The sequence below is a fragment of the Phyllopteryx taeniolatus genome, chromosome 15 (genome assembly GCF_024500385.1).
Source record: "Phyllopteryx taeniolatus isolate TA_2022b chromosome 15, UOR_Ptae_1.2, whole genome shotgun sequence".
NCBI lineage: Eukaryota > Metazoa > Chordata > Actinopteri > Syngnathiformes > Syngnathidae > Phyllopteryx > Phyllopteryx taeniolatus.
The window spans coordinates 20,533,922-20,560,816 of NC_084516.1; the positions used below are offsets into that span (position 1 = coordinate 20,533,922).

At 47.9% G+C, this 26,895-nt stretch overlaps 2 protein-coding genes across 9 annotated transcripts in view; both read right to left on the reverse strand.

Annotated features, from left to right (window-relative positions):
- Positions 1-13,118, reverse strand: part of LOC133489794 (ankyrin repeat domain-containing protein SOWAHB-like) — an 18,988-nt gene extending 5,870 nt beyond the window's left edge. The window contains 5 exon segments of the mRNA XM_061798909.1: positions 728-915; positions 2,431-2,816; positions 2,961-3,194; positions 11,376-11,569; positions 11,571-13,118. Of these exon segments, the coding sequence (XP_061654893.1) occupies positions 728-915; positions 2,431-2,816; positions 2,961-3,194; positions 11,376-11,569; positions 11,571-12,592 (2,024 nt within the window). The 5' untranslated portion in view covers positions 12,593-13,118.
- A 98-nt stretch (positions 13,119-13,216) lies between these two features.
- The window catches only part of shroom3 (shroom family member 3), an 83,160-nt gene continuing 69,481 nt past the window's right edge, over positions 13,217-26,895 (reverse strand). For 7 of the 8 annotated variants that reach the window (XM_061798892.1, XM_061798891.1, XM_061798890.1 and 4 more), the window contains 10 exons: positions 26,581-26,875; positions 25,147-25,223; positions 24,110-24,201; positions 19,847-20,615; positions 19,597-19,768; positions 18,504-18,619; positions 18,312-18,387; positions 18,034-18,199; positions 17,839-17,960; positions 13,217-15,249 (listed from right to left, as the gene is read on the reverse strand). In XM_061798892.1, the coding sequence (XP_061654876.1) occupies positions 14,860-15,249; positions 17,839-17,960; positions 18,034-18,199; positions 18,312-18,387; positions 18,504-18,619; positions 19,597-19,768; positions 19,847-20,615; positions 24,110-24,201; positions 25,147-25,223; positions 26,581-26,875 (2,275 nt within the window). In that variant the 3' untranslated portion in view covers positions 13,217-14,859. The remainder of the gene's footprint in view (positions 15,250-17,838; positions 17,961-18,033; positions 18,200-18,311; positions 18,388-18,503; positions 18,620-19,596; positions 19,769-19,846; positions 20,616-24,109; positions 24,202-25,146; positions 25,224-26,580; positions 26,876-26,895) is intronic. The other variant, XM_061798895.1, reaches the window with a different exon arrangement.

Consider the following 26,895-nt stretch of genomic DNA (forward strand, 5'->3'; position numbering starts at 1 on the left):
AGAGGAATGCTGTTTTCCATATTTAAATAAGCCATAGCAGCCATCCAATCAGAGCAAAGCTTATTTACATATCGAATATTAATGAGAAACCCATCCATCCATTTTCTGTCGCGCTTCTCCTCACGCGGGTCGCGGGCGTCATCGGGCAGGAGGCGGGCTACGCCCTCAACTGGTTTGCCAGCCAATCGCAGGGCACATACGAACATACAAACGAACAAGCATCCGCACTCACGGTCACGCTTACGGGCAATTTAGAGTCTCCAATGAATGTGCATGTTTTGGGGGTGTGGGAGGAAAGCGGCGTGCCCGGAGAAAAGCCACGCAGGCACGACGGGGAGAACATGCAAACTCCACACAGGCGGGGCCGGGGATCGAACCCGGGTCCTCGGAACTGTGAGGCTGGCGCTCTAACCGGTCGGCCACCGTGCCGCCTAATGAGAAAAATAAATAGAAAATATGGCATGGCCCCTTGAAGATGTATTTATTTTCTCTTAAGATTGAATACACCTTAACAGTTTTTAAGTTTCTTTTAACACATTGCCTGGCTAGTAGATACAATTTTCCTGAAGGCTACAGTGAATTCCTACTTGCGCTATTTCTTAATGAAACAATTGTCAAAGGTCAACCACCACCCTGAAATGGATCCCATTTCCCTTTAGAGATTAGAGATCCCGATGTACCCCCTTTGTGGACGAGGAAACTCAGAACAAGGCTGACTGAAGCCTACCAGAGTGTGTTGAGAACTCGGTGGTCGCCGTGTTTGGCGATCCAGTGCAGAACACTGAAGCCGCAGATGAAGTCTCGTTTGTTGAGAAGAGCGGCGTCCTCTCTGAACAGGGAGTAGATGTCCGGCCAAGCCCCCGATGCCCCTTTCACCAGCCAGGCGTGTTCTCTGGGCTCCAGAGGAACCAGTGACTGGTGGTAAAAGCAAAACGCGGGGGACCGCAATCACAGCGACGACACCGACAGCAACGTGGGACACGGCCGCTGTACCGCAATGTTCCTCGTTTCCACTTTAAGATAACACATCATGAAAATGGTGTGACTATTTAAAAATAGTCTGCAAAGACGTCCCACCTATCAAGCGGCAATTTAAACGAGCAGTACCAGGCGATTCTTTCGTTATCCGCCCATTGCCCGTGAGCAGTTCCGTTAGATGCGTGGCAGCCTGCGATGGCTTCACGCGTGCGCCGCTCACGATCAGTCTGGCCGATCTTCGGCCCTTTCAACGACTCTCTCCAAGTCTCAAATAAGCCCGCAAAAACTTGCTAGTTTTGTTGCTTATTATTTATTATTGTCATTTTGTAACAAACTGGCAACACAGAGGAGCGAGGCTCTCCTCGTCCCGGGCCCGAGCTTCGCCACTAGCGGTTATGGCGACCAAAGCCGTACTCCCAATTCGCATGAGAAAGAACCGCACTCCTAAAACCAGAACCAGAGTCTGACGTAAATCCTCGCTTTATTTTGATAGCTTTTTTGTATTTTTCAATTAAACAGCATTCATTCGGATATTTGTTTTATTCTAAACAAAAAAGTACAGCTAAGAATAGGCTTAAAGTACCGGAGTGATGAGCTCTACTGCTCTACAAAAGCAGTGGTATCGTTAACAAGCTTAACGACACCCATCCCTAAGTTACAGTGCGCTCATCTCCGGTGGGGTCCAACCTGGACCGGTTGCCAGCTCGTCGCACGCAGCGCGCACACAAACGACCGCTCACACTCGCATCTCTAGACTATTACGAGGCTTCGATGAACCGAGCGTGCATGTTTCTGCGTATGTCACCTGAAAGATGGCTGCCCCGAAGACACACATCCTCCCAAAAAAGATCAATCAGCAGATAAGCAAAACAGCTCTCAGGAATACGTTTGGCTGATTCAATACATTATTGTACAGATTCTTTTTGGAGTAATGTCAAAATAATGAAAACAAAATGAAATAGCAAAATAAGATAAAGGGAGATTTGTAACAATTGTCACCGTCTATGGCCCAATTTTGTGTTGTGACCCGGGGCGATTCTAGGCTCTTACTTTGGGGGGTGTGGTCTTAGCCACCGTGGTATATGACATGGTGATGGTGGATATCACGGATGTGATTTCCTACATTCTGCTGCATTTTCGAGTGACCTGGTGGAGATCCTAAAAGCAGATTAGGATCACCGAGTGACCTCTCGCACATGTTTTAACATTGCTTGAAAATCCACTATTTGCTGTTGCGCTGTGTGACTTCGACAAAGGTAGTGCTTTGCCGCATCCTGCGGTATCGAAAGGCAATTCTAAACCCTTTTGGGATAGGTGGGGTGTCGCTTTTCTGCTGCGTCTTTGCTATTTGTAGCAGGGCTTGGTCTATAACCCTAATAACAGGGGTTGACTGTGAATTGTCGCAATGCAAATCCTTTTCTCGCCGTTGCCTCGGGCAGTTTTTTGTCCTACCTGCCTATTGGGGCTTTCATGACGAGCACCAGCAGTTACCGGAGGACACTTCCCCGTCGCTTCTGGCCCCTCGGCCAAGTCGGCGAGGCTGTTGCAGCGAGACGGTGCGGAGGAGGATGACAGCGAGGATGACGACAGGTTGTAGGGCAGGCTCAGCGAGGACGAGATCCGGCGGAGGCGACTCCGCCTGGCGGCTTCGTTTCCTCCTGCGCCGCTTCGAGCCGCCGCCTCTTCCTCCTGGAGGAGTCGGTCGAGGTCCCCGCCCATGCTGCGGCACATCCTGCCTTTCAACTTACTGCTGATGTGGCTGGCGAGCGTCGGGCGCCGACGCGGTGCCGGCGACGAGGCGGAGCGGTCACTCGATTCGTGGTCGTCGTAGAGATCGCCTGTGAGATGGACATTCATGCAATTACAGTTTCCAATACTGTACACTCGTCACAAGCAACATCATTCATTTGCTAGAACCTTACTGGAATGTAAAAAGGTCTCAGTCGACAGATTTTGAGTCACACAATGAGTAAAATGCTGACCTGAGGAATGGTGCCATGAAACTCCTCTGGACACAGACTGCTGGTTAAGATGGTCAGAGGAGTGACGTTGCAATGGTGGCCCACGGGCTGGAGATGCCCGTTTCTCTCGGAGATTGCCTGTGGAGTGATGCCAGGGTGCTGTGACCCTCGGGTCAGGGTGAGGCAGAATATATCCAAGTTTTGCCCGAGGGTGTCGTTGGAGGACCTGAGCTTTAAAGGCATTGGCAGGACCACCTGATCACATAAAGATCAAATCATGTCGTGACATGTTGCAATGGCGTGTTTCCTACAAGGCCGACTTTTTCTTGTCTCTTTAAAACATAATCTACAAATCTTGTTGTGTTCAAGAATTGAACCATCGGCATCAAAAAGTTTCGTATTGATATGAAAGAGGGTTGTGGACAAGCAGCTTTATAAAAATGCATAAGTATCTATTCTCTGGCATTGCAAGTTAAGGATCCAGTTGAAATGCAGCTGCGTCAGAGCTTTGACTGTGATTTGAACTGGCAAGTCAGAGTTCCTACTCGCAAACCCGGTGCAAATCGATATGTCGGCGCTCCAGTCTTCACACAGATCTTCAATAGATCTCTGGAACTGTGTGAAGTACCATCCTGTTTCAAACGCTCCACCATCATCCCAGTCCCCGAGAAACCAGCAATCTCGGGTCTGAATGACTACAGGCCTGTCGCCCTGACATCTGTGGTCATGAAGTCCTTTGAACTTTGCTGGACCACCTCAAGAGCGTCACAGGTCCCCTGCTGGACCCCCTGCAGTTTGCCTACCCAGCAAACAGGTCTGCGGATGATGCAGTCAACACGGGACTGCACTTCATCCTAGAACACCTCGACAGCGCGGGGACCTACGCGAGGATCCTGTTCGTGGACTTCGGCTCGGAGTTCAACACCATCATCCCCGAACTCCTCTCCTCCAAGCTTCACCAGCTCAGCGTCTCGACTGCCATTTACAGCTTCCTGACGGGCAGGAGACAGCAGGTGAGGCCGGGGGACGTCACCTCATCTACACGCACCAACAGCACTGGGGCACCCCAAGGTTGTGTCCTCTCTCCGCTGCTCTTCTCTCTCTCTCTCTCTTTGCGGCTGTCAAAATCCTGACGTTTGCAGACGACACCACAGTTATCTGACTGTGACGAGTCTGCGTATCGACAGGAAGTAGCTGGAGCTGGGGTGCGGCCGACACAACCTGGAGCTGAACACGCTCGAGACTGTAGAGATGATGGTGGACTTCAGGAGGCATCCTTCGCCACAGCTGCCCCTCACGATGTCCAGCTGCCTTGTGTCAACCGTCGAGACCTTCGAGTTCCTGGGAATTACAGTCTCTCAGGACCTGAAGTGGGAGATCAACATCAAGTCCATCCTCAAAAAGGCCCAGCAGAGGATGTACTCCCTGCGGCTTCTGAAGAAGCACGGCCTTCCACAGGAGCTGTTGAGGCAGTTCTACACATCGGTCATCGAATCGGTCCTGTGTTCTTCCATCACAGTCTGGTTCGGTGCTGCTACAAAAAGGGACAAACTCCGACTGCAACGGACAATCAAAACTGCTGAAAAGATTGTTCAGCCTTTGTTTTAGTAATGACGAATAAAACGGACGAAACACACTATGCTCTTAACTAAAATGCACACGACGACTCATTACAATATCGAAAAAAGGTGCAATATTTGCAAACGGAGCAGTGTGGGGCAATGACATCTCGTGACGCTCATAGTCAAGCAGCCAGCGGCGCAAACACAATGGACGCTGACGACTCTGATGAGGGATCGGCATACTTAAACTGGAAAGAGTCACTACTTCGAGTTTGTCTAAAGAGGACAATCCTAAGGTTCGTTGTACACTATGCGGGCGCACACGCACACACACTGTAGTCGTCTCACCACGCTGCACTATTTGCATATCTGTTGTTGACCAATACTGGCCACTCATGTGCCAGAGTAGCATCTGCAACATTTGCACAATCGACATTGTCCCAGATTATCGCGCTACTAGTCACTTGAAACTGGGTACATTTCCTGAAGTCTCTGCGCCCTTTGCACCGGACTATTATTCTATTAGTCATTTCAAACTGCTCTCATTGCAAGAGGACTCTGCATCTTTTTGCACATTGCCCAAAAAATTCATAAATAAATCAAATAAATTGTGCCAGCATTACCACATTACTAGTAACCTTTTACTGTTTTTTGTGTCTTTATGTCTCAAAAGAGTTCTCTGTCAATCTCTGTCTGTTGTCGTACTCGAGCGGCTCCGACTAACGGAGACAAATTCCTTGTGTGTTTTTGGACATACTTGGCAAATAAAGATGATTTTTATTCTGATATCAATAGCAGCACCGATTTTGAATGCAAACGTCAATTTTAAAAATGGGACAAGCTGACATTTGCAACAGCATACAGCTGTTGTAACTTGGGAGTTGCAAGTAGTCGAAATCCTACCTCCCAGCAGTCTGGAACACAGCATTCCGCCATAAGAACATGTTAAGACAAGAGGGCTTCGTAAAACTATTTTTACAAACAAAAAAAATGAACAGTGCCCTGCCTGGCGCCCAGTCATCTGGGATATGCTCCAGCCTGCCCATGACCCTTTGAGGTGAAGCGGTCTTGAAAATGGATGCATATTAGCACATTGGCCATAGTATATGAGCAGGGTGGGGCTTCAAACTTCTACCCATCCATTTTCCAAACCGCTTATCCTCACTTGGGCTTCTCTGGGCCCGAGCTCATGCGCATGCCGGAGGCTATCCCAGCTGACTCTGGCCGAGAGGCGGGTTACACCCTGAACTGGTCGTCATCCAATCGCAGAGCACATACACAAGCCCAATTCCAATGAAGTTGGGACGTTGTGTTAAACATAAATACAAACAGAATGCAACCATTTGCAAATCATGTTCAACCTATATTTCATTCAATACACGACAAAGACAAGATATTTCATGTTCCAACTGATAAACTTGATTGTGTTTAAGCAAATAATCATGAACTTAGAATTTGATGGCTGCAACATGTTCCAAAAAAGCTGGGACAGGCAGGTGGCAAAAAAGACGGAGAAAGTTGAGGAATGCTCATGAAACACCTGTTTGGAACGTCCCACAGGTGAACAGGTGGGTGCCGTGATTGGCTAGAAAAGGAGCTTCCCTCAATGGCTCAGTCATTCACAAGCAAAGATGGGGCGAGGTCCACCTCTTTGTGAACATGTAGATGATAAAATAGTCGAACAGTTTAAGGAAAATGTTCCTCAACGTACAATTGCAAGGAATTGAGGGATTTCATCATCTAAGGTCCATAATACCATCCAAAGGTTCAGAGAATCTGGAGAAATCACTGCATGGAAGCGGCAAGGCCCAAAACCAACATTGAATGCCCGTGACCTTCGATCCCTCAGGCGGCACCGCATCAAAAACCGACATCAATGTGTAAATGTGTACATCCGTAAGTGCATCTTGAAAGTCTACAATGCAAAGCAAAAGCCATTTCTCAACGACACCCAGAAACGCCGCCGGCTTCTCTGGGCCCGACCGACTGATGCAAAGTGGAAAAGTGTTTTGTGGTCCGACGAGTCCACATTTCAAATTGTTTTGGGAAATTGTGGACGTCGTGTCCTCCGGGCCAAAGAGGAAAAGAACCGTCCGGACTGTTATGGACACAAAGTTCCAAAGCCAGCATCCGTGATGGTATGGGGCTGTGTTAGTGCCAATGGCATGGGTAACGTACACATCTGCGAAGGCACCATTCATGCTGAAAGGTACATACAGGTTTTGGATCATGATATATACAAAATATTTCAAATTCTGTCTTTTATTTTTACTAAAATATGTCTGGGGCAGGGTCATGTTTATCACTGTGTTACATCACCTTTTCTTTGAACAACATTCAATAAACGTTTGGGAACTGAGGACACTCATTGTTGAAGCTTTGTAGGTGGAATTCTTTCCCATTCCTGCTTGATGTACAGCTTCAGCTGTTCAACAGTCCGGGGTCTCCGTTGTCGTATTTTATGCTTCATAATGCGCCACACATTTTCAATGGGAGACAGGTCTGGACTCCAGGCAGGCCAGTCTAGTACCTGCACTCACTCTTTTACTACGAAGCCACGCTGTTGTAACACACGCAGAATGTGGTTTGGCATTGTCTTGCTGAAATAAGCAGGGGCGTCCATGAAAAAGACATTGCTTGGATGGCAGCATATGTTTCTCCAAAACCTGTATGTTTTAATGCTGAAAGGTATTCAGCATTAATGGTGCCTTCACAGATGTTTATGTTCCCCATGCCATTGGCACTAACACAGCCCCATACCATCACGGATGCTGGCTTTTGAACTTTGGGTCCATAACAGTCCGGATGTTCTTTTCCTCTTTGGCCCCGAGGAATTTGCAAAAACAATTTGAAATGTGGACTCGTCGGACCACAAAACACTTTTCCACTTTGCATCAGTCGGGCCCAGAGAAGCCGGCGGCGTTTCTGGGTGTTGTTGATAAATGGCTTTTGCTTTGCATAGTAGACTTTCAAGTTGCATTTACGGATGTAGCGCCCAACTGTATTGACTGACATTGGTTTTCTGAAGTGTTCCTGAGCCCATGTGCTGATATCCTTTACACATTGATGTCGGTTTTTGATGCGGTGCCGCCTGAGGGATCGAAGGTCACGGGCGTTCAATGTTGGTTTTCGGCCTTGCCGCTTACATGCAGTGATTTCTCTGAACCTTTGGATGATATTATGGACCGTAGATGATGAAATCCCTCAATTCCTTGCAATTGTACATTGAGGAACATTGTCCTTAAACTGTTGGACTATTTTCTCACGCACTTGTTCACAAAGAGGTGAACCTCGCCCGCCTCATGGTCATTGCACCGGACTATTGCAATATTAGTCATTCGGACTGCTCCAAGTGCTTGAGGACTCTGCATCTTTTTGCACAATTGTCCAAAAAAAAAAAAAGAATGTACTGACATTACCAGATAACTAGCAACCCTTTATTGCTCAGTGACTGTTTTTTTTGTCGTCAATGTCTTTATGTCTCCAAAGTGTTGTTCTCTGTCAATTGACCGTCTGTTGTCGTACTAGAGCGGCTCCAACTACCGGAGAAATTCCTTGTGTGTTTTTTGGGACATACTTGGCAAATAAAGATCATTCTTGTGATTGACTGAGCCATTCAGGGAAGCTCCTTTTCTAGCCAATCACGGCACCCACCCGTTCACCTGTGGGACGTTCCAAACAGGTGTTTCATGAGCATTCCTCAACTTTCTCCGTCTTTTTTGCCACCTGCCTGTCCCAGCTTTTTTGGAACGTGTTGCAGCCATAAAATTCTAAGTTCAGGATTATTTGCTAAAAACAATCAAGTTGATCAGTTTGAACATGAAATATCTTGTCTTTGTCAATGAAATATAGGTTGAACATGATTTGAAAATCACTGTATTCTGTTTTTATTTATGTTTAACACAACGTGCCAACTTCATTGGAATTGGGCTTGTAAACAAACAACCACTCGCTGTCACTTTCACACCTACGGGCAATATAGAGTCTGCAATTCAACTCCCGTGCATATTTTGGGATGTGGGAGGAAACCAGAGTACCCGGAGAAAACCCACACATGCAAACTCTACACAGATGAGGCCGGATTTGAACCCTAGTCCTCAGAACTGTGAGGCAGATGTGCTAACCAGTCGGCTACCGTGCCACGGCTTCAAACTTTGCATTTCAAATGTTGCCACAAAACGCATTCAGTTAATTCAAGTCTTATTCGTAGTACATTTCAAATTAGCAGACATGTGGGAACCCCAGACGTACAAAAACTTCAAAACAAGGCATAGCCTAAACCCAACAGGAGGTGACCTATGACCTTGTAAATGTACAGTTTGACCCTTTTAGGACAATTGCTGGTGTCCACTTACAGTTCATCAAAGACCCATTCGTTCGTTGTACGTCACACCTAAACGTACAAAACTTGGCGGGAACGTGTAGCATCTCGACACCTACAAAAAAAATGTAATCACAACCCATGTCCTAAACCTAACAAAAAGTGACCTACGACCTCTTTCCATGTACAGTTTTGAAAAATGGACAGGTGTCACACTCGCAAACTTCTCCTACAGGTTTCATCCGATTGACTTCAAACTTGGTCAGTACCTTCTCAAGACCCGAGACATGAAAAGTTATCAAAATCTTTTTCTTTTACCATTCCACATGACGGGGGCGGGGCTACAAACTTTGCACTTCAAATTTTGCGACCAAACAGAAAAGGCTAAAAGGTAATCCGAGTCTTATCTGTGGTCCGTTTCACCTACGCCTACAAAAACCGCAGACACGTCGCAACCCCAGATGTACAAAAACAACCTTCACTTGTCTAGTGTCCCCACAAAACAGGACATGCTTATAGTTCCTCGCAGTCCGTTTGACACTCCTGCGAAGATTTGGACACACGTAGCGCCACGAGACCAGCAATAACGTAATGACCACCAAACGGGAAGTGACAGATGTACAGATGTGGAGCCTTTCTCCCGCATCTGCATGGGGCATACTTTTGCACTCCTACAGCAGCGGTGTCCACCCTATGGCCGGGGGGCCATGTGCGGCCCCTCCTCTACGTTTGCGCGGTCCACTTATATTAAACACAAGCTCTGACACGGCTTTGCACTTCTTCTACAGCAGCGGTGTCCTACCTACGGGCCGGGAGCCATTTGCGCCACGTCCTCCACGTTTGTGCGGCCAACATACACAAAACGTAGCTTTTGACATGGCTTTGCACTTCTCCTACAACAATGGTGTGAATTGACAAAATTACATTTATTAACCTTTCTAGAGTTGAATGAATTCCTTTATTGTGTATTACAAATTCTGCCCGGGTCATCGAAATTATCAGCAAAACTGTGTCATGTTCTCTCATTAACTCAATAAAGGTAGCACTGAATTTCAAAATAAGAGCAAGTAAATCAAAAGAGAACGTTATACATGCTCAAGTAAAGTGCATAACTTGATCAAAATAAAAAGTCCGAGTTTCCTCTTTTCCGTTGATCATTTTGAGAACCAACAGTGAAGTCCCAGACAATTTGACCTCAACAAATCTTAGCAACTGAACCATTTTTGAAGTTATGGTCGTTTGTTCGTGTGTGCCCTGCGATTGGCTGGCAACCGGTTCAGGGCGGGCCCCGCCTCCTGCCCGATGACAGCCGGGATAGGCTCCGGCACGCCCGCGACCCGCGTGAGGAGAAGCGGCTCGGAAAATGGACGGATGAATGGATGTATGAAGCCTTTATGTTTTGTTTCATCGTCGCGTTTCTCCATCTTTAAGTCAACTTCCATGCAGTCGCTTTCCGCGTCTGCCGTGCTACCGTTCTCGTCGTCTCTGTCTGGGCCGCGCGGGCGCAGTCAGTAATAATATTTGCAGTAATAAATCCTATTTTTAGGCCAAATGAAATGGAATGGGATCATTGCCTCCGACAGCCCGGATGCCCTCGAACTGGACATTCCTGAAGCGATTCCCCACCAGTGTGCCTGAGATGTGAAAGGAGCATCCAGCTTTCATTTGAATTGAATTGACTACAAATAACGTATCGTTGGTCATCCATCTATGGCGGCGATGTATCGGGACACACAGAAGGTCCAATTACCCTTTCGTTCATACAGCAGAATAATATCTCGTGCTCAGATTTCACACGGAGTCGATAGATTTGAGAGTAAACTGAGACATGATCCTCCACATCGCAGCACTATATACTTTTTTTGGGGGACATTTTTGTTTGGCGGTGTGCCGTGAGATTTCAAAAATGCCCAATGTAAAAAATGTGCCTTGGCTCGGTCGTGGTTGGGAAACCCTTCACTTCTTCTTCTCATTGGTTCGAAACTGTTGTATACGTTTGTTTGTCAACATACCTACACATTTACATGTTCCGAGTACCTCGCTAAGAAACTGAGGATGAACATGGCAACTGCCTGTACGAAAATGAGTATCTTGGCATTGATCTCTTCTTTTTAGGAAAGGACAACAGCAATAGTTGTTCTTTTTAGTAAATGAAGGCTGGAGACCAAAGCCACTGTAGCAGTTTTTATGATGATGCTATAAAACCACCGAAGGAATTTGTAATTGCGCGAGGCCGGAAGTTGCAGCGACGGCCCGAGCGCTGGTGATGTTTGGACGCAAGCCGGTCAACTCCCGTTCGATGTTTCACTGCTACGGTGCGACTGGATTTGTATGCAAGTCGGAACGCTAACCCTCACCGCTAGCGCGGGGACGAAATATTTGTATGAAAAACCCTTCTAGGCCGATAATCTAAAGCAATCCGATGCGCGACAACATCTCGTGTAACTTGTGTAAATCTGTCGGTGGCATTGTAAACGGAGGCTCCCCCTGTAATATTATTTGACCCGAAATGGCTCCACGACCCACCGGTTGGGAATCCGTTTGCAGCCTTACCTGCTACCAAATGTTGTTTCTCAGTGTTGCCGCATCTCCCCGATTCCGTAACTGCCCACCCATTGCCGGACGGATGGGAGAAGGAGAAGATGCTGTCGTGGCTGCTCGACAGCCACGCCCTTTCATTTGGACTCCATCCGTGTCCGCGCTGCGAGGCAAAACCCGGAGGCCGCGAGTACCGTCTCTCCTCCTCTTCGGCGCTACGTGGAGACGGAACGCGGGGCTCTGCGGGCACAGCCTCTCCGGGGGGAGAAACAGGAACCACCCTTGGTCCCACGTGGCGTCCACTTAGCTGGAGCCCTGGCTCCAAACTCCACGCGGGGGGGGGGATGGAGCACCTGCGCCTCCGCGTCAGTCTGGACGCAAATCTTCGGAAGCGCCCTCTCTGGTGATGACGAGGCAACGGGCTGATCTATGCTGGAGGCAGCTGGGGATTCAAGGAGACCGCTGAGGGGTCTAACTCCTCCTGATGTACTCGGCTCCATTTTGAGCCCCTCGTCATCGTCCTCGTCCTCGTCCTCGTCCTCATCCTCATCCTCACAGGAGACTGCAGTTTTGTAGCTGTGCCTGTATCTGGGGCGGCGTGCCTGAGCATGAAGGCTGACACCAGGCAGACTCGGGTTGCCTTTGGGGGTTTCTGGGGGTGACGCCTGCTGGCTGCTTCCTCCATGTTGGACCGAGGCTTTCGAGGGACCCCCTTGGGGGAGGCTCTGGCTCTGGCTCTGGCTCATAGCAGGATGCTGCGGGATCCCTCGGGGCCTCGGTTGGCTTTTCGCTGAGATCTGAGCGTGACCCGCAGCCGCAGCCGCAACCGCTTCCGCTCTCGTAACGTTCGAATCGGTGTCTCCGTTGTTGTTGTCGAGTAGGATAGCAGCCGCCGGTAGGACGCTTTTGCCGTCAGGTTCTCTCGGCTCCTTTCGGGGAAAGGGTTTCTCTTCGCTCCGAGCCGGGTTCAAGGCAGCCTCGGCGGGCGGAGGTTCGGCGGACGACCCGGAAGCCCGGAACGGCTTCCTGAGAACGACATGCGAGACCCCGCGCTCCCGCTTGACCGTGGCCACGCAGTTGACGAACTTCTTGAAGAGTTCGCGGTTCCGAACCTGGTCGGCATGGTCCCGGAGGAAGCCCCTGAAGTGCAGAAGCAAGTCGGCATTTCTCACCGAGCCTCCTCTCCTCTGGAGAAAATGCAAAACCGACTCTTGAGTGAAATCTGTGTCCATGTCGCTTGGCGTCTTATCTCGTCGTTGGTTTCGAAGGTCGGCAGTTGGTTGAGTGTCAGAGGAGCGAGGCCCCGCCCACCGCAGGTATTTAACCCCTTCTGCGCACTCCGCATTCTTGCAGGTGAACGCGAACACAAACGTCGTTTTTACTGTTGCGCACACATTTTTGTGACTTTTCGCTTCCCTCTCGCGAGAGATACTATAATATATGCACAATACTGTAGACGAGCAGGATTCATTGGTAATCGTGTATATAAACACACACACACACATTTGGTGTATTCGGCTTGCGGGTGGAATTTCAAGATGAACCCAAAGTGCACTATGACCTTTACAGGTGAACTTCGACCTTTTGAATTAGGATACACTTCCAAATGTTCACTGTTTCGGTACTTTTTGCACAACTTGCTTTTCTTTAGTATATGTGCCATATAGTTATGCTAAAACGTACTGCACATTTGATCTCTCTATCTAACTAACTCGGTGTTAAATACATACCTCTGACGTGGTCGATCAAAAGTGCGCATTATTCATTTCATGAAGGTAGACTTTTAATCCAATTCATGTATTGGATCCTAAAGCAGTAGTGAAGCACTGCACATTAGATTTGACAGCACCACTGGCAGCATTTACAAAATATATTTATTTAGCAAAAAAAACCCCATCAGGAGTATTTTTCCAATCATCCATCTTTCATAGGTCAACCGGCAAAACACATCTGGGATAATCTGTTGTGCCTACGAGGAATACATCCAAAAGTGAGTGTGATGTGTGTGATATGTGCTCTCCAAAGTAAAAGAGAGAGAGAGCGAGGAAAAACAGGATAAAATATTGCCCTCCTGATAAAACGTGTACTCAAGTTGTGAAAATGACTTTTCAAAAGTCCGCACTGCTGCCTCGATAAAGGATGTCGCGCTTCACTTCTATCTGACATCGGATAACGTGAGGGAGGCGGCCTCGAAAAAGTCACCTCACCGGGAGATAACCTTAAAAACCTTCTTTTCTATGGCCAACATTTCCATTCCAATTGTTTGACGACAAATAGGATAGCTACTATTTGATATTATAGAATGAATGACATTGTGCTGGTGGGTTCTTAAGACAACGGGCTCTGAAAGGAGTAGCCCCAATAGTCCGTTGAATGAATTACGAGACCGAGAACCGTTCATGACGACAATGATTATATCCTTAAATCTGTAATCATAATGGAGGCTCAAATGTGAAAACCGGCTTATTTTGTGATTTATATTATTATCCATAAGGGTTAGGGCCACCCCAAAAAAGTGTAAATATGAAACAAAACAGCGGTCCACATTGTATCCATCCAAATCTTTGGACTCCTCCTCCTTTGACATCAAGCCTTTCAGCCTACAAATAAGTGGCATTCAATTTCCTATTGTTACGATTTTGTCTTTGGCCACCAGCAAACATGCTTATCTAGTTGAGTTACCGAAATGAGACACCGAATTCTCACGGTATTCACAGCATTTTAGGAACAGTCCCTCCTTCTCCTCTGTCATGTACTGAATATTCTGTCTGAGGGAAAGTCGAAAGATTTTCCACATTTCACATGGAAGGCTTTGCAGCCGTTGTCTTAACTCGGAAAAATATCGCAAGTTAACGTGTCAAGCAAGCATTTCCTCAAAAAGTTGGAAGAAAATGACCCTTATTAAAAAAAACTAATGGGCGGCACGGCGGACGACCGGTTAGAGCGTCAGCCTCACAGCTCCGAGGACCCGGGGTTCGATCCCCGGCCCCGCCTGTGTGGAGTTTGCACGTTCTCCCCGTCGTGCCTTCGCCCCCCCCCCCCAAAAAAAAACATGCATTCATTGGAGACTCTAAATTGCCCGTAGGCGTGACCGTGAGTGCGAATGCTTGTTTGTTTGTTTGTATGTGCCCTGCGATATCGGCTGGCAACCGGTTCAGGGTGTGCGTGCCCCGCCTCCTGCCCGATGACAGCCGGGATGGGCTCCGGCACGCCCGCGACCCGCGTGAGGAGAAGCGCGACAGAAAAATGGATGGATGAAAAACAAATGATCTTGTATGTTTTGGCCAGTTACTTTTCAACCTTCACAGAGTCCATCAAAATGGCAGCAGTTGGGCAAATGTGTTATTATTTCTCAGTCAGGTGCGAATAGAACGAGGCACATAACAGTGTTTGCTTGCTTCATGTGTGACATACTGTGTGCATAGATTCAGTAAGATCGGGCCCACTTCCCCAATTCCCAGTTGGCTTTTAGTTTCTACACAGCTGCCGCTTCGTGACGTTACAGCGACGTCACTGCGGCGGACCTGGCCGCGATCGGAGAGGAGGAAAGCAGCCGCGGGAAGGCAGAGGAGCAAGAGTCGGGGCTCGGGGACAAACGCAAAGATCCTCTCGAGCGATCCTGAGCCACCGCCAGCTCTGGCGGGAGGGTCTCCGCCAGCCTCGTGAGCTGCTCCTGGCGCTGATGTATGAGGTCGTCGAGGTTCCGTTGGCGAATCAGGAGGGAGGGTTTGGCGCTGACAAATCGGCGGTAGTCTCGGAGCTGGGGTTCGGTGAGGTAGCCTCGCAAGATGGCCTGAACGACGCGCTGGCGCCGGTCCAGGTTTTCCTTCAGTTCCCACGCGTCCTCCGTTTGACTGAGGAGCTGAGAGCGCTTGTGATGGAGGGAGTCCTGGGGAGACAAAAAGGCTCCAATGCTTACACGTGCAACAAGATCAAAGTATGCCGCGAGATGCCGTTACCCGGCCGGGAGGCCGGCACTTTACGAGCTGCCAGAAATCACCCTGACATTGGTTAATTGATGGCATCACGAGCATAAAGGAATAACATCAGAGAAATATGACGCTTTATGTGCAATATTGCCACGTCATTGCTTTTCCAGCCACGATCTCGCTTTTGATATTTTCACCCCCAAAAAAGTGCAATACTGTGGAACCAATACAATCTGTAGGTCAGCTTGACCGACCTCAGGAAATCCAGGCAAAATTGCAACACAGCCCCTTCCACTGGAAATAGAAATGGTATTTTCAGACTATGTTCTTACATTCCAATCTGTACATTTCTCAAGGTTACAATTGATATCAATCAGATTGATATGAGGTTTTACAGGATCACAGATCCGATCGCAAGATGGAGCAATGTGTCCGTGAACATGACTTGTTCATTTATTGGATATGCTTGGTATTGTATCCGTCCGTCCATTTTTTGCGAGCCGCTTCTCCTCACTTGGGCCGCGGGCGTGCCGGAGCCCATCCCGGCTCAAAATTATTCTCTCGCATTTTAGACAAAAGTTCAAATGTCAATGACCTCCAGGGGGCATTCAAGGATTGGCCACTGACAGAAGTTTCGGTCAGATCAACATGACGACATCCGTCCGTCCGTCCGTTTTGTGAGCCGCTTCTCCTCACGCGGGTCGCGGGCGTGCCGGAGCCTATCCCGGCGGTCATCGGGCAGGAGGCGGGGTCCGCCCTGAACCGGTCGCCAGCCAATCGCAGGGCACACATATAAACACACAACCCTTCGCACTCACATTCACGCCTACGGGCAATGAACCTAGCATGCATGTTTTTGGGAAGTGGATGCGGGAGGAAAGCGGAGTGCCCGGAGAAAAGCCGCGCAGGCACGACGGGGAGAACATGCAAACTCCACACAGGATTGAACCCCGGTCCTCCGAAGTGTGAGGCAGACGCTCTAACCGGTTGTCCGCTGTGCCGCCAACATTACAACATGACATAAATAATGGGTGCTAACGTGCTGTCATAAAATTCCTTTGTTGCAATTAAGTTACTTTCATAAATAGTGTTAATGACGTGGTTACTTAACTTTCTCACTGTCCCGGCCGGCTATATGGACGGCTGTTGTCCAGGGTTTGGCTTTGCTTTTCTTTGCTTTTCTTTTCTCTATTTATTTATTTTTTCACGCTACGTTGCTTGAAGGCGGCACGCTCCTTCTTGTGTACATTCTTCCGGTGCCCGATCAAATTTATCGATGACGTTGCCCACAGCGTACTTCCGTTGTCCACACACTGCAAACGTGTGTCACGTGTTGTTTGTCTGAGACAGCGCAAAAGAATTTCTTTTTTCACAGACAAGTTGAAAAGTCAGATAGTTGCAGTACTGCGCCACCAGACACGACAAGGCTAAATATAAACTAGCTTTTGGATTCATATGCAACGGCGACGCGGAGTTAAATGTCTTGCGCGGAGCCGATCGATGACGCGAATAATGACGTGAAAGCCGATCGGCATAAAATGCTAATTATCGACCGATACCGATAACATCGATCAGATCGCCGTAAAGTCAAATTGATATATTCTTTTCATACAAACTATGTTTACTATCTTATTTGCATCCCATGTGTGTTAGTACACTTTCTCGGACTGCCGGGTCTCGGTGCATTTCACCATGTATGTGACGTTCGGTTGGGTTTTAACCCAAATCAAATAACAAACTCGTTCATTCTTTGAATGAGTTTTACTTGGTTAGCGCTGCTCTTAAAACACAATAACGAGCAGGTTTTCCTTCATATTCGATGAGTTGGCAGTGGGCGGCCGACCGGGTAGAACGTCTGCCTCACAGTTCCGAGGACCGGGGTTCAATCCCCCCGGCCCCGCCGGTGTGGAGTTTGCAGGTTCTCCCCGTCGTGCCTGCGCGGCTTTTCTCCGGGCACTCCGCTTTCCTCCCACGTGCCAAAAAAAAACATGCATTCATTGGAGACTCGAATGGTGCGAATGGTTGTTTGTTTCTATGCGTGCCCTGCAATTGGCTGGCAACCGGTTCGGGGTTGCCCCGCCTCCTGCCCGATGACGGCCGGGATAGGCTCCGGCACGCCCGCGACCCGCGTGAGGAGAAGCGCGACAGAAAATGGACGGATGGAGTCGGCAGTGCATTTAGCGTTGATGCGATTTGCCATGCAATTTATAATTCAATGGAAACCTTTGTAACCAATGTGTTAAGATTTGGAGAAAAAAACCCCACTTAAACCATCGCAATGCAGTTCATGGAAGAGATTTCAATGTTATTATTTCCCATGAAGAGAACAACGCTTTTAAAATTGCATTTGCCATGCGAGCGTCCACTGTGAAACTGAAGCAACTTGAACATGGAGTGTATTTTGTTCTCATCTCTCAGCATTCACACCAGCGATGGCCGAAACGTTAAACTAGTCACATGCTGAGTTTCAGCTCATCTTCATTGTGGTACGAAGATGACTTTATCCTGTGCGCAACGTGTAAAGTCAGGGACACTCAATGTTTTCTCACCCGCTCCTCGGAAGTGTCCTCCTTTGCGAGCTCTTCTTGTCGCAAAGCGAGCAAAGATTTGTCGATCCTCGACAGGCGGCTACACAGTGACAGCAGCAGGTTCACGATTTTCTCAAGATCTCCTGGGAAACCATTTTCTAGATTTAGCCAAAGCCTTGGTTATTTCTGCTCCATTCTAGCAGACCGTTAGAATACCTATGAACATGCTGTACTTGTCCCTCTCATTTATCTTGCATAGCTTGTGCACCAGAGAGTCAACGCCGGCCCCGAGTGCCTGGTGCTGCCTCGTGGCCTCGCACAGAGCATCCTTCTCCTGGCGCATGACCGCCACGCTGCGCCTGAGAGCCTCGCACAGCTCCGCCTGACGGACAGGTCGGGGGGGATACACAAGAAAAAGGTCACATCGGTGGCATTTCACAGTATCTTGATGTTCCCATTCGATTTAGATGATTGGATTCGCTTCTCTTTTCTACCTTCCTGCTGTTGAGGTCTTTCTCCTTCTCCATCTCAGTCCGTTGATTGACCTCTGTTGTGACACCGTCCTCAACCCTGAACAGAGCGCAAGGCCAAGAAAGAAATGGCCACAAACGAGCCGAATTGAGCGGTCAAATTGAGCGAGCGCTGAGGCCTCAACAACAACATTCAAACAACAGGAAAAGAAGTACCTGTCATTTAACGGGCTACCCAGTCGGCTGTTTTGAAAGATCTCCTCCACAAGCTCAACAGGTGATTTAGCCTCCCATGTTTGGAGGATGGGCGTCAGAGAGCGATCCCGCATGACCTGTGTGCAGTGGAAAACGGAACCTCAGCCACGACTTCGACGGAGGTTCAAATGAAAGGGAACGTGGATTCAAGTTGACACACTTCATAAGGTCGCCTGCAGAATCCGAGATCCAAAACAAAACAATCCAAGTCACATGTACATTATTTCGAAAGCTAAAGGACTCATCCATCTTCTATGTGGCTTATTCTTGCCTGGGTGTGTGGGGGCCTATCCCAGGGGGGTTAGGGTTAGGTGGGGTACACCCTGGACTGGTCGCCAGCCAATCACAGGGCACATGGAGACAAGCAACCGTTCGAACCTAAGGACCGTTTAAAGTCTATAATAAAAACCCCATATACAGCATCGTAGATATCGTACGATGTACTCCTCTGTTTAATGTTTATCTCATGACGTTTACCAGCCGCTACTGTTGGAATCATTTCATTTCTCTTTATGATACTTTTACTGGCTAAATGGTCGTACAGGCATTTATTTTAATTTCTTTACACTTCACTGCAGTCCTTGAAAAGTGGTTGGACTACCAGATACTTGGAACGGTATTCACTTTACTTTATTGCTATTCAGCGTTTGTGGTATTTTATAAATACACGGCCATTAAGTTCATGTCATTTTAAAGGAAAAATGTTACATCAGGCTATTGGGACACACAATAGTCGAGCTTTGTGAACAGGCATGTTTTTGGAATGTGGGAGGAAACCAAAGCAACCAGAGAACGCATGCATGCGGACATGCCAACGCCACACAGGAAGCCCAGAGCCCACATTCTGACCCCCGACCCTTTTTTGTGTGCCATTTGCCGAGTTGCAATGCATTGCTTGCTAATGTGAGGCGTGTCTAATAGTATGAGCCTCACTCTTGTGAATTTAGCTCAGTGTACCGGATCTCATGCAATGGCTCACGCGTGCCTAATGTTGTGGCCGGTGAGTATGGCTAGAGTGCAACAAGCAACATCCGTTTGGGGCCGGACAACCCACCAGCTGCCGTGCCAGCGTCTCCACTTGCAGCTCTTCCGCTGTCTTCTCTCTCTCGAGCAGGGGCTGGTACTCAAGGTTAAGCGTGTCGTCACACTGTAGGGTCTCCGGGCTAGAAGTCGCGGATGCGAGGGTGGACGATCGCGGCTTCGAGAATGGCAGGAGGCTCGGGAGGCTGGAAAGAAAGGACCAAAGTACCAGACCGATAGTCTTTTTCATTTGGACATAAATGTAAAGCGAGCGGGAAACCAACCTTCCCGCAATCCGCCGCGAATTCTCCTGGTCCGACTCAAGGAGAGGAGGGGGCGGCAGAGGGATGTCTTCCGTGATATTCGTCTCTTTGATCGAAGGAGAAGGTGATGTAGGTGCGGGATTCCGAATAAATACCTCATCCGAGTCCTCGCTAAATAGTCCCGTGGATGTTACTGATGTCTGTTGTCGGTCAGTGGAGCTCTTGAGGCTCGATTCTAAACTCTTCAGCGAGGAATGGTTCCGAAGCACGGACCGATGAGAGGATGGAGACGGACGCGACTCGACATTGCCACGGTGCTTCGTGTCTGGTGTGGATGCAAACTGCAGCGGGGATGATGTCCCTCGTTGGTTTTCTTCACAACGCCCTCCTCTTCTCTCTAAACTAAATACCCTCTCTCTGTGAGCCCCCTTTGAAGTGTCTTCTGATATACAAGCATCGCTCAGACTGTGCCTCGTTGGTTTGTCCGTCACGAAGGAGTCAAGGTGGCCATCGAGGCTGACAGCTCCGCCTTTCGTGCCGGCGGCGCTTTCAGCTAAGCTGCTGCGGGGGATTCCTGGGAAGGCGATGTTGTCCGGATTGGCTTGACTTAGACCCTGACTGGACTGCCACTCAGTGCCACCTCCTTCCTGAGCACCAGACGCAGACGAGAGGGGGCAAGGAAGACCAACTGAGGCTGCAAGAGAGGACATGCTATGGGCTCGCTGACGCTCACTGTTCCTCCGACGCTGTCTGTCCCTCAGAGGAACAGGGGAGTGGGAGAAGGTTGTACCTAGGAAGGAGACAAAGATGGGTGAAGGAGCTCCAGAGATGTCATGAAGCACCACAGCCACACGGGTTAACGATTATCAAAACAAATGACAAACAATTTGAAGCTGTGGAAACAAGATCCATCATGCCAGAGAACTTATGGAGATAGGGTGACGGAGAATCTATTCACTTTCATGGGATGGGGAGGATGACAGAGTAGCATATCAGCTTTAAATGGCATCGTTGCATTATGAAAAGAAGCGCTTGGAGTTAGGTGGGGGTGCAAATGTTGGTACTGCGTGTTTGTAAACAATACCGAAGGGTTAGCGAATGAGAAGCACAGAGACAGCCTGTTGCCAAAAAAGGGGGGCGGCTAATTTAAAGGCACAGCATGGGTTTGCGTGTGTGCATGTGATTACACTTCATACATCCAGTTGCTATCTTTACATATGTTTTTATGGCTATATTTTACAATATGCTGCTACTTTGTATACTTAGTAGAAAAATAAACGTGTTTTGGGGGGGACTGGAAGAGATTTTTCAGGTAAGAGCATAGTCACGGGCGAATGAAACTCATATCTCAAAGCACCAGCGGATGCACCCTCGGACAGCCACCCTATTTCCTACACTGCTGGTCTTCTTTAGGGTGGGTACCCCAGCTGACAGTGGGTGAGAGGGGAGGTACACCTTGGACCGGTCACCAACCAATAGCAACTGCGCAGTTTAATGACATCAATTCTGCTTGAACAAAGTCATGCTCTGTTTTGATCGACATTGTCAGAATTTGTTTTCGTAACAATATCATTCTCATCGAATGCGGGTGTGAATGGGCCCTAAAGTTGGCTGGCTAGCGACCCATCCGGGGCGTACCCCGCCTCTCGGCAGGGCGAGGCTCCGGCTCACCCGCGACCCCAATGAGGACAAGCGGTACGAAAGATGAATGAATGGGTTGATTACAATGCAAAAGAATGACTGCCCGAGCATGGGTCGGTTTTATGAGCAATATATTGGAATGGAATCATTTGCACAATGAAGTGCAGTTTCACTGTTTAAACTCTGCGTAATATTACAGTGGTTTCCAAGAATATTCAATATCATTTTTAGGAATAAAACCTACGTATTTTTCCTATCTTTCATGAACACACTAACTGTATTTTAATGCTCGTCGTGATGGTTGTTCTTAGAGATGGAAGTATTCTGTTGAGCGCCGGTGCAGAGTGTGGAACTGCAGCACACGAGGCGTGACAATGTGCAAAGCTCCTTCAGTCACATTCTTGTACAACATGTTGCCACTATTCTTCAATAATAACATTGTGTTCTCTCACTCCACCTATGATTCAGGTTTGGGAGTAGCATGCAACTGTTCTGCTTTCTCATGCAACAGCAGACGGGCCAACCTGGAGCAAAGCAGCAATTTGAAATGCTTTGGTTAAGTTTGAGAGCGGCTCAAAGAAATGAGGGTTTTCAAGCTCCTTGCGGAGATTTATTGAGAAGATGAATGTCGGGCTGGGAGTCTTCGAGTGACAAAAGCATTTTCAAAGTGGTTGTGAGGAGGTGACGAACGAACGCAAGTCAGGACGAGCTTTTCACCATGAAGATGGCTGAGAACATTGAGAGAGTGACGCAGCTCGCGGGCGGGGAGTGATCGCAGATTGACGCTGAAGATAATAGCGGCGGAGCTCAACCTGGATGCCGACATGCTGCCCGAGATCCGGAATTTGAGACACTCAGTCGGGCTCTCTCCCAACTTAACCATCCGTCCACCCATTTTCCGTTCCGCTTTTGCCCACCGGGCTCGCGGGCGTGCTGGAGCCTATCCCAGCTATCTCCGGGAGAGAGGCGGGCTACACTCGGGGTGACCGGTCGCCAGTCGATCGCAGGCCAACGAAAGTTCAATTCATTTTTTGCATGAGAAATTGTACAAGCTGTGTGCGCAACCACAGGCTGAGAGAAGTGCAACATATGCTAGCAAAATAGTGGTGAGATGTTGTACAACACAGCGACATCGACTGTTAGCCATTTGCCATTGAAGCATCATTGGGACGAGCACAGTTTCTCTTCTTTATTGTCACATCCCGCATTATTACAGAGAGCAGTTTCAAATGTTCAAATGTTCAAATGTTCTTTTTTCACCCTCTCAATTGCCCAAGTAAGGCAACCGTCCGTCAATTCATCCCTTTTCGAAACCGCTTGGCCTCGCGGGTGACGCGGGTGAGCTGGAGTCAAGCCCGTCTCATTTGGGGCATGAGGCCGGCCAGGGTGTACGCCTGGACTGGTTACCAGCCAATCGTAGGGCACGTATAGACGAACAAGCATTGACACTCACTTTTGCGCCCGTTGACCATGAAGTTTTTCATCAAGCTAACCTGCGTTTGGAAGGTGGGAGGAAGCCGGAGTACCCGGAGATGCAATCCAACAGACAGTAGCGCACATGCTTGAGTGCAAATGTGGCCGGAACTTGTGCAGAAGATGTGAGGGGCATTTGTCGCGCACACACAGAAGTGTGGAGCAGTAAAATGCTGGAAGCGAGCTTTTTTGGATTCCCAGCTGTTGATTATCGAAGTGCAATAAAGGATCATTGACATGAGAGAGCACCAATGGTGGAAAGTACAAATACTTTGTTACTGTACTTGAGTCGATTTTTCAGCTAGCTCAACAGATATCTGTACTTTCTACACCTGAATTTGTTAAAAACAAAGAAACAAAAAAAACCTGACTTTTTTTCAACCTCCGTGGACGACGACACAACGTAAACGAAGACAAATGGAGAGATTTGTAAAGATGTCTCGAATTGACATAGCCACTCCCACCAGACTTCAGCTGTACAGCCGGGTCCACTACCTCTGTCCTGCATGCTTCCCCTCGACTCATTGTCCTTTCCAGTCCTGTCCTTTCCAGTCCTGTCCTTTCCAGTCCTGTCCTTTCCAGTCCTGTCCTTCCTTCACTCGGCCTGCAATGATTTACATTTCCTCATCTCCCTTACAGCGAGTGTCCTGGCTTATGTTGTCCTCTCTTTCTACGTTATTTAGTTATCTTTTCACTGTCTCTCCCCGTTGTTTTTTCTGTCACTCTCCTCTAAAACTGTCCGACTGAAATTTTCAATACAAATCCATCGGAATACAAAGAAACACAGCGGCATCTTAAAAGCTCCACTGTGGCATAGTAAAACTGTTCTGGTAGAAAAGGGATACAGATCCTCTTTTCTGTTTGACCTAACAGCCGAACAGGACAACAACAAAAAGAGAGACACAAAGTCAACCGCAGTGGACATATCGATTGACTGACTGAGACCGAGGGGACGTAAAAGGCAGAAAAACAGGGAGAGCGGCAACGCCGATGACTTTGACTTTTTACTTTTATACAATTCAGTGTGTGTCCTTTTGCCTTCTGAAGGAGTTGACTCAGTAATTCTCCTTGAACCTGAATCTTTTTGTAAACAAGTATCTACTTAAGTACAGAGTGTGAGTACATTTGCCAACCTTGGAGAACACAGATTGAAAAAGTTAGGATGCTCACTGAGAGGACAACCAGCAGGCCGGGTGTTCTGAGCATCGCTCCGTGACGGTTGAGGAGATGCGAGGCCCTCCGGTGGCTTGTTGTCTCCAGCGCTAAGAGACAAGATGCAGTAAGTTGTCAACGGAGTAGATCGAGTACATGATACGTTTGACTTCCCTTCTGTATGTTTTGAACAGGTTCAATGTGCCATCATACACCGGTCTCTGGGACTGAATGCACATCCATGCTGTATTGCAGCCAAATGTCCTTGTCTGGTTCAGAGCATTCTCTGATTTATTGCCTTCTTATAGTATTTATTTGTCTTACGTATAAAGTTTTCCCACAGTCATTCAAAATGTGACTTTCTTTTGAAGGCTCTCTTTAACAAGCAGCAGTACATTCATTCCAAGTTTTGCTAGCGTAATACTACATCCGACAGATCTATCTGTCTGTGCAAGCCCAGAATTCCTCCAGTGAGCCGTGGCCTCCACATTTTGAGAGTAAACATATTCAGTAGCTTTGGCTTAATAAATCCCAGCGTGCTAAAGTTGTTTGTTTTGTTTTCCTGTGTAAAACCCATCTCCTCCATCCGCTTCTTAACTCATTCCTTCTATCTTGCTCTCTTCATAGGTCAGGCTTTGATTTTTTGAAATCTTGAATTTTCCTTTGTCTATATCATTTTCCATCCATTATCTCTGGTGTATTCTCACCATGTCTTCTGTCCCCCCCCCCCCCCCCGCCCCCCCTTCTACTTCCTTTTGCTTCAATTTTATTTTTCCCCTTGCCTTACTTGTTTCAGTTGAAAACACAACAACACACAGCAAACATTCTGTCCCACTCATGCACTCAAGCTCACGTAAACACCCGATGACGAGTGCTACAACTTTAGTCATTTTCAAGTCAATCATTCCCACCATTACAATCACCATTCAGTTCAATGGCATTCTGTTGAATTTTCGAAAGAGAGACTTTTGAGAAAACGCAAGATGTGATCAGATGAATGACAGATTTGGTTTTCAAATTGAACATAATATGATGAAAAATGATGATGTGAGTACCTGTCCTCAGTCTTAGCGCAGCGTTCGGGCTCAGACGCGAAGGCATCAAACATCTTCACTTGATCTGATAGCGAGTCCTGAAACAAAACATTTGCATTTCATGCAGCCAACGGCAATTTTGACATGTGTAATAGGCACGTGCTGCAAACGTGTGTCCAGGCACATGCGCGGCAATGTTAACATTCATTCTTGTTAATGAATGAAAATCAACGGCTACACTCGACAGCTGCGCCCTGACGACATTTCTATTGGTCAACGGTGTGTGTGACTTCCAAACATGTCCTTTTGAGATGGATCCAAATTGGTGCAAATAACAACATGAATAGAAGTGTTCATTGGCTTTGATAACATCCGTCTGCAGTGATTGTTCGAGTAAAAAGAGTGCCTCTGGTTGTCTGCCTCATACGTAACAAAATGTTGATGTGACAGCGGTCCTGCTGATAAGGCTCACAGATAAAAGAAATGTCCATCTTTCCTTGCCTTCCATGAAGGACTCTGAGGATGTCCTATGTATACGTGCGCGATTGTGTTTGAGCTTTCCTATCACCCGCATCAAACAGCGCCCAGCTCTCCGGCACCATACAGGAAACACCGAGGATTCGGGGTGTTTCCTGTGCGACTCGACTGTGCGAAACGTCCCCGAAGCTAAATGTGTGTCTGACACGTCATCGTGAAACAAAGCGCTGGAGTTTTGAATCATTACATCAGTGTTTATGTTATGACTGACTGATCAAATTGTGAAGGAACAAACTGACCAGACCGACCGACCGGAGTCCGGGGCGGCAGCTATAGCACGCGCGTGGTTTACGTGTCGCAAAACTGCACGCAGGTCCAATTAGGGACATCTTCCAAGCATTTACGAACATTGCATTTGTCACACGAAACCTCGAGTTCATTGTTTCCCAACCAAGTCGGAGGAGTCCAACGATCAATTGGCCGATTCATTTAAAAAGTATATCGTCCAACTTATTTTTTGGCTCCAACGAATTACAGGCAGAACATTTGATTGTTTTACAATACTTTGTCCTTTAGTACTTGTTTAACTTTACGACAGAGAGAAAAAGCAGCTGATTCTTTTGCCTTTTTTTTTGTTTTTTTTTTAAATGTCTTTGACTTTGTCCTATGGCGTAATGTGTTAATGCGAGAAAAACAAATCTGCCGGTTTTTGCCAATTTTGGGAAGGGCTAATATTGGCCGATGAATCGGTCGGGCCCCATTCAATACAACATGCTCGTCTGCCAAACCTTTTGTAATATCTAAACAAATATATAGTTTCAAAACAGTAAACGACAGACTAGCAAAATATCCAAATTTGAGGGTAAATATGTGACGTACTCCTTCCTCACAACATTGTACTATTAGACATAGACTTCAATACGTCATGAATTATTGTCCGCAACTCAATTGAGCTCGGCAGTGTCGCCGCAGTGTTACCTTATTCAATCTCTCCAGAGTGGGGGAAGACCGAGAGCGAGAGTGGCTTGGAAGCCTTTCCTCCGATCGCTCCAAAAGCTCTTCAACGGAGGCGGATTTGCCAGAGCCCAGGACGGAGCCAACCATTGCCAAAGACCCGCTCGCCTGCTCGGGCCCTGCCCAGTTCTGTTGAGGCCTCGCGCTCTGCTGTGAATCTTTTGAGCGAATTGGACTCTGTTTATTGGAGGCTGACTCCTGAACAAAATCAGAAGGGAGGTGGGCGGTGGAGGTGTGGCGCTCTGGTGGAGAGTCCTCACTAGGGAACACAAGGAACAG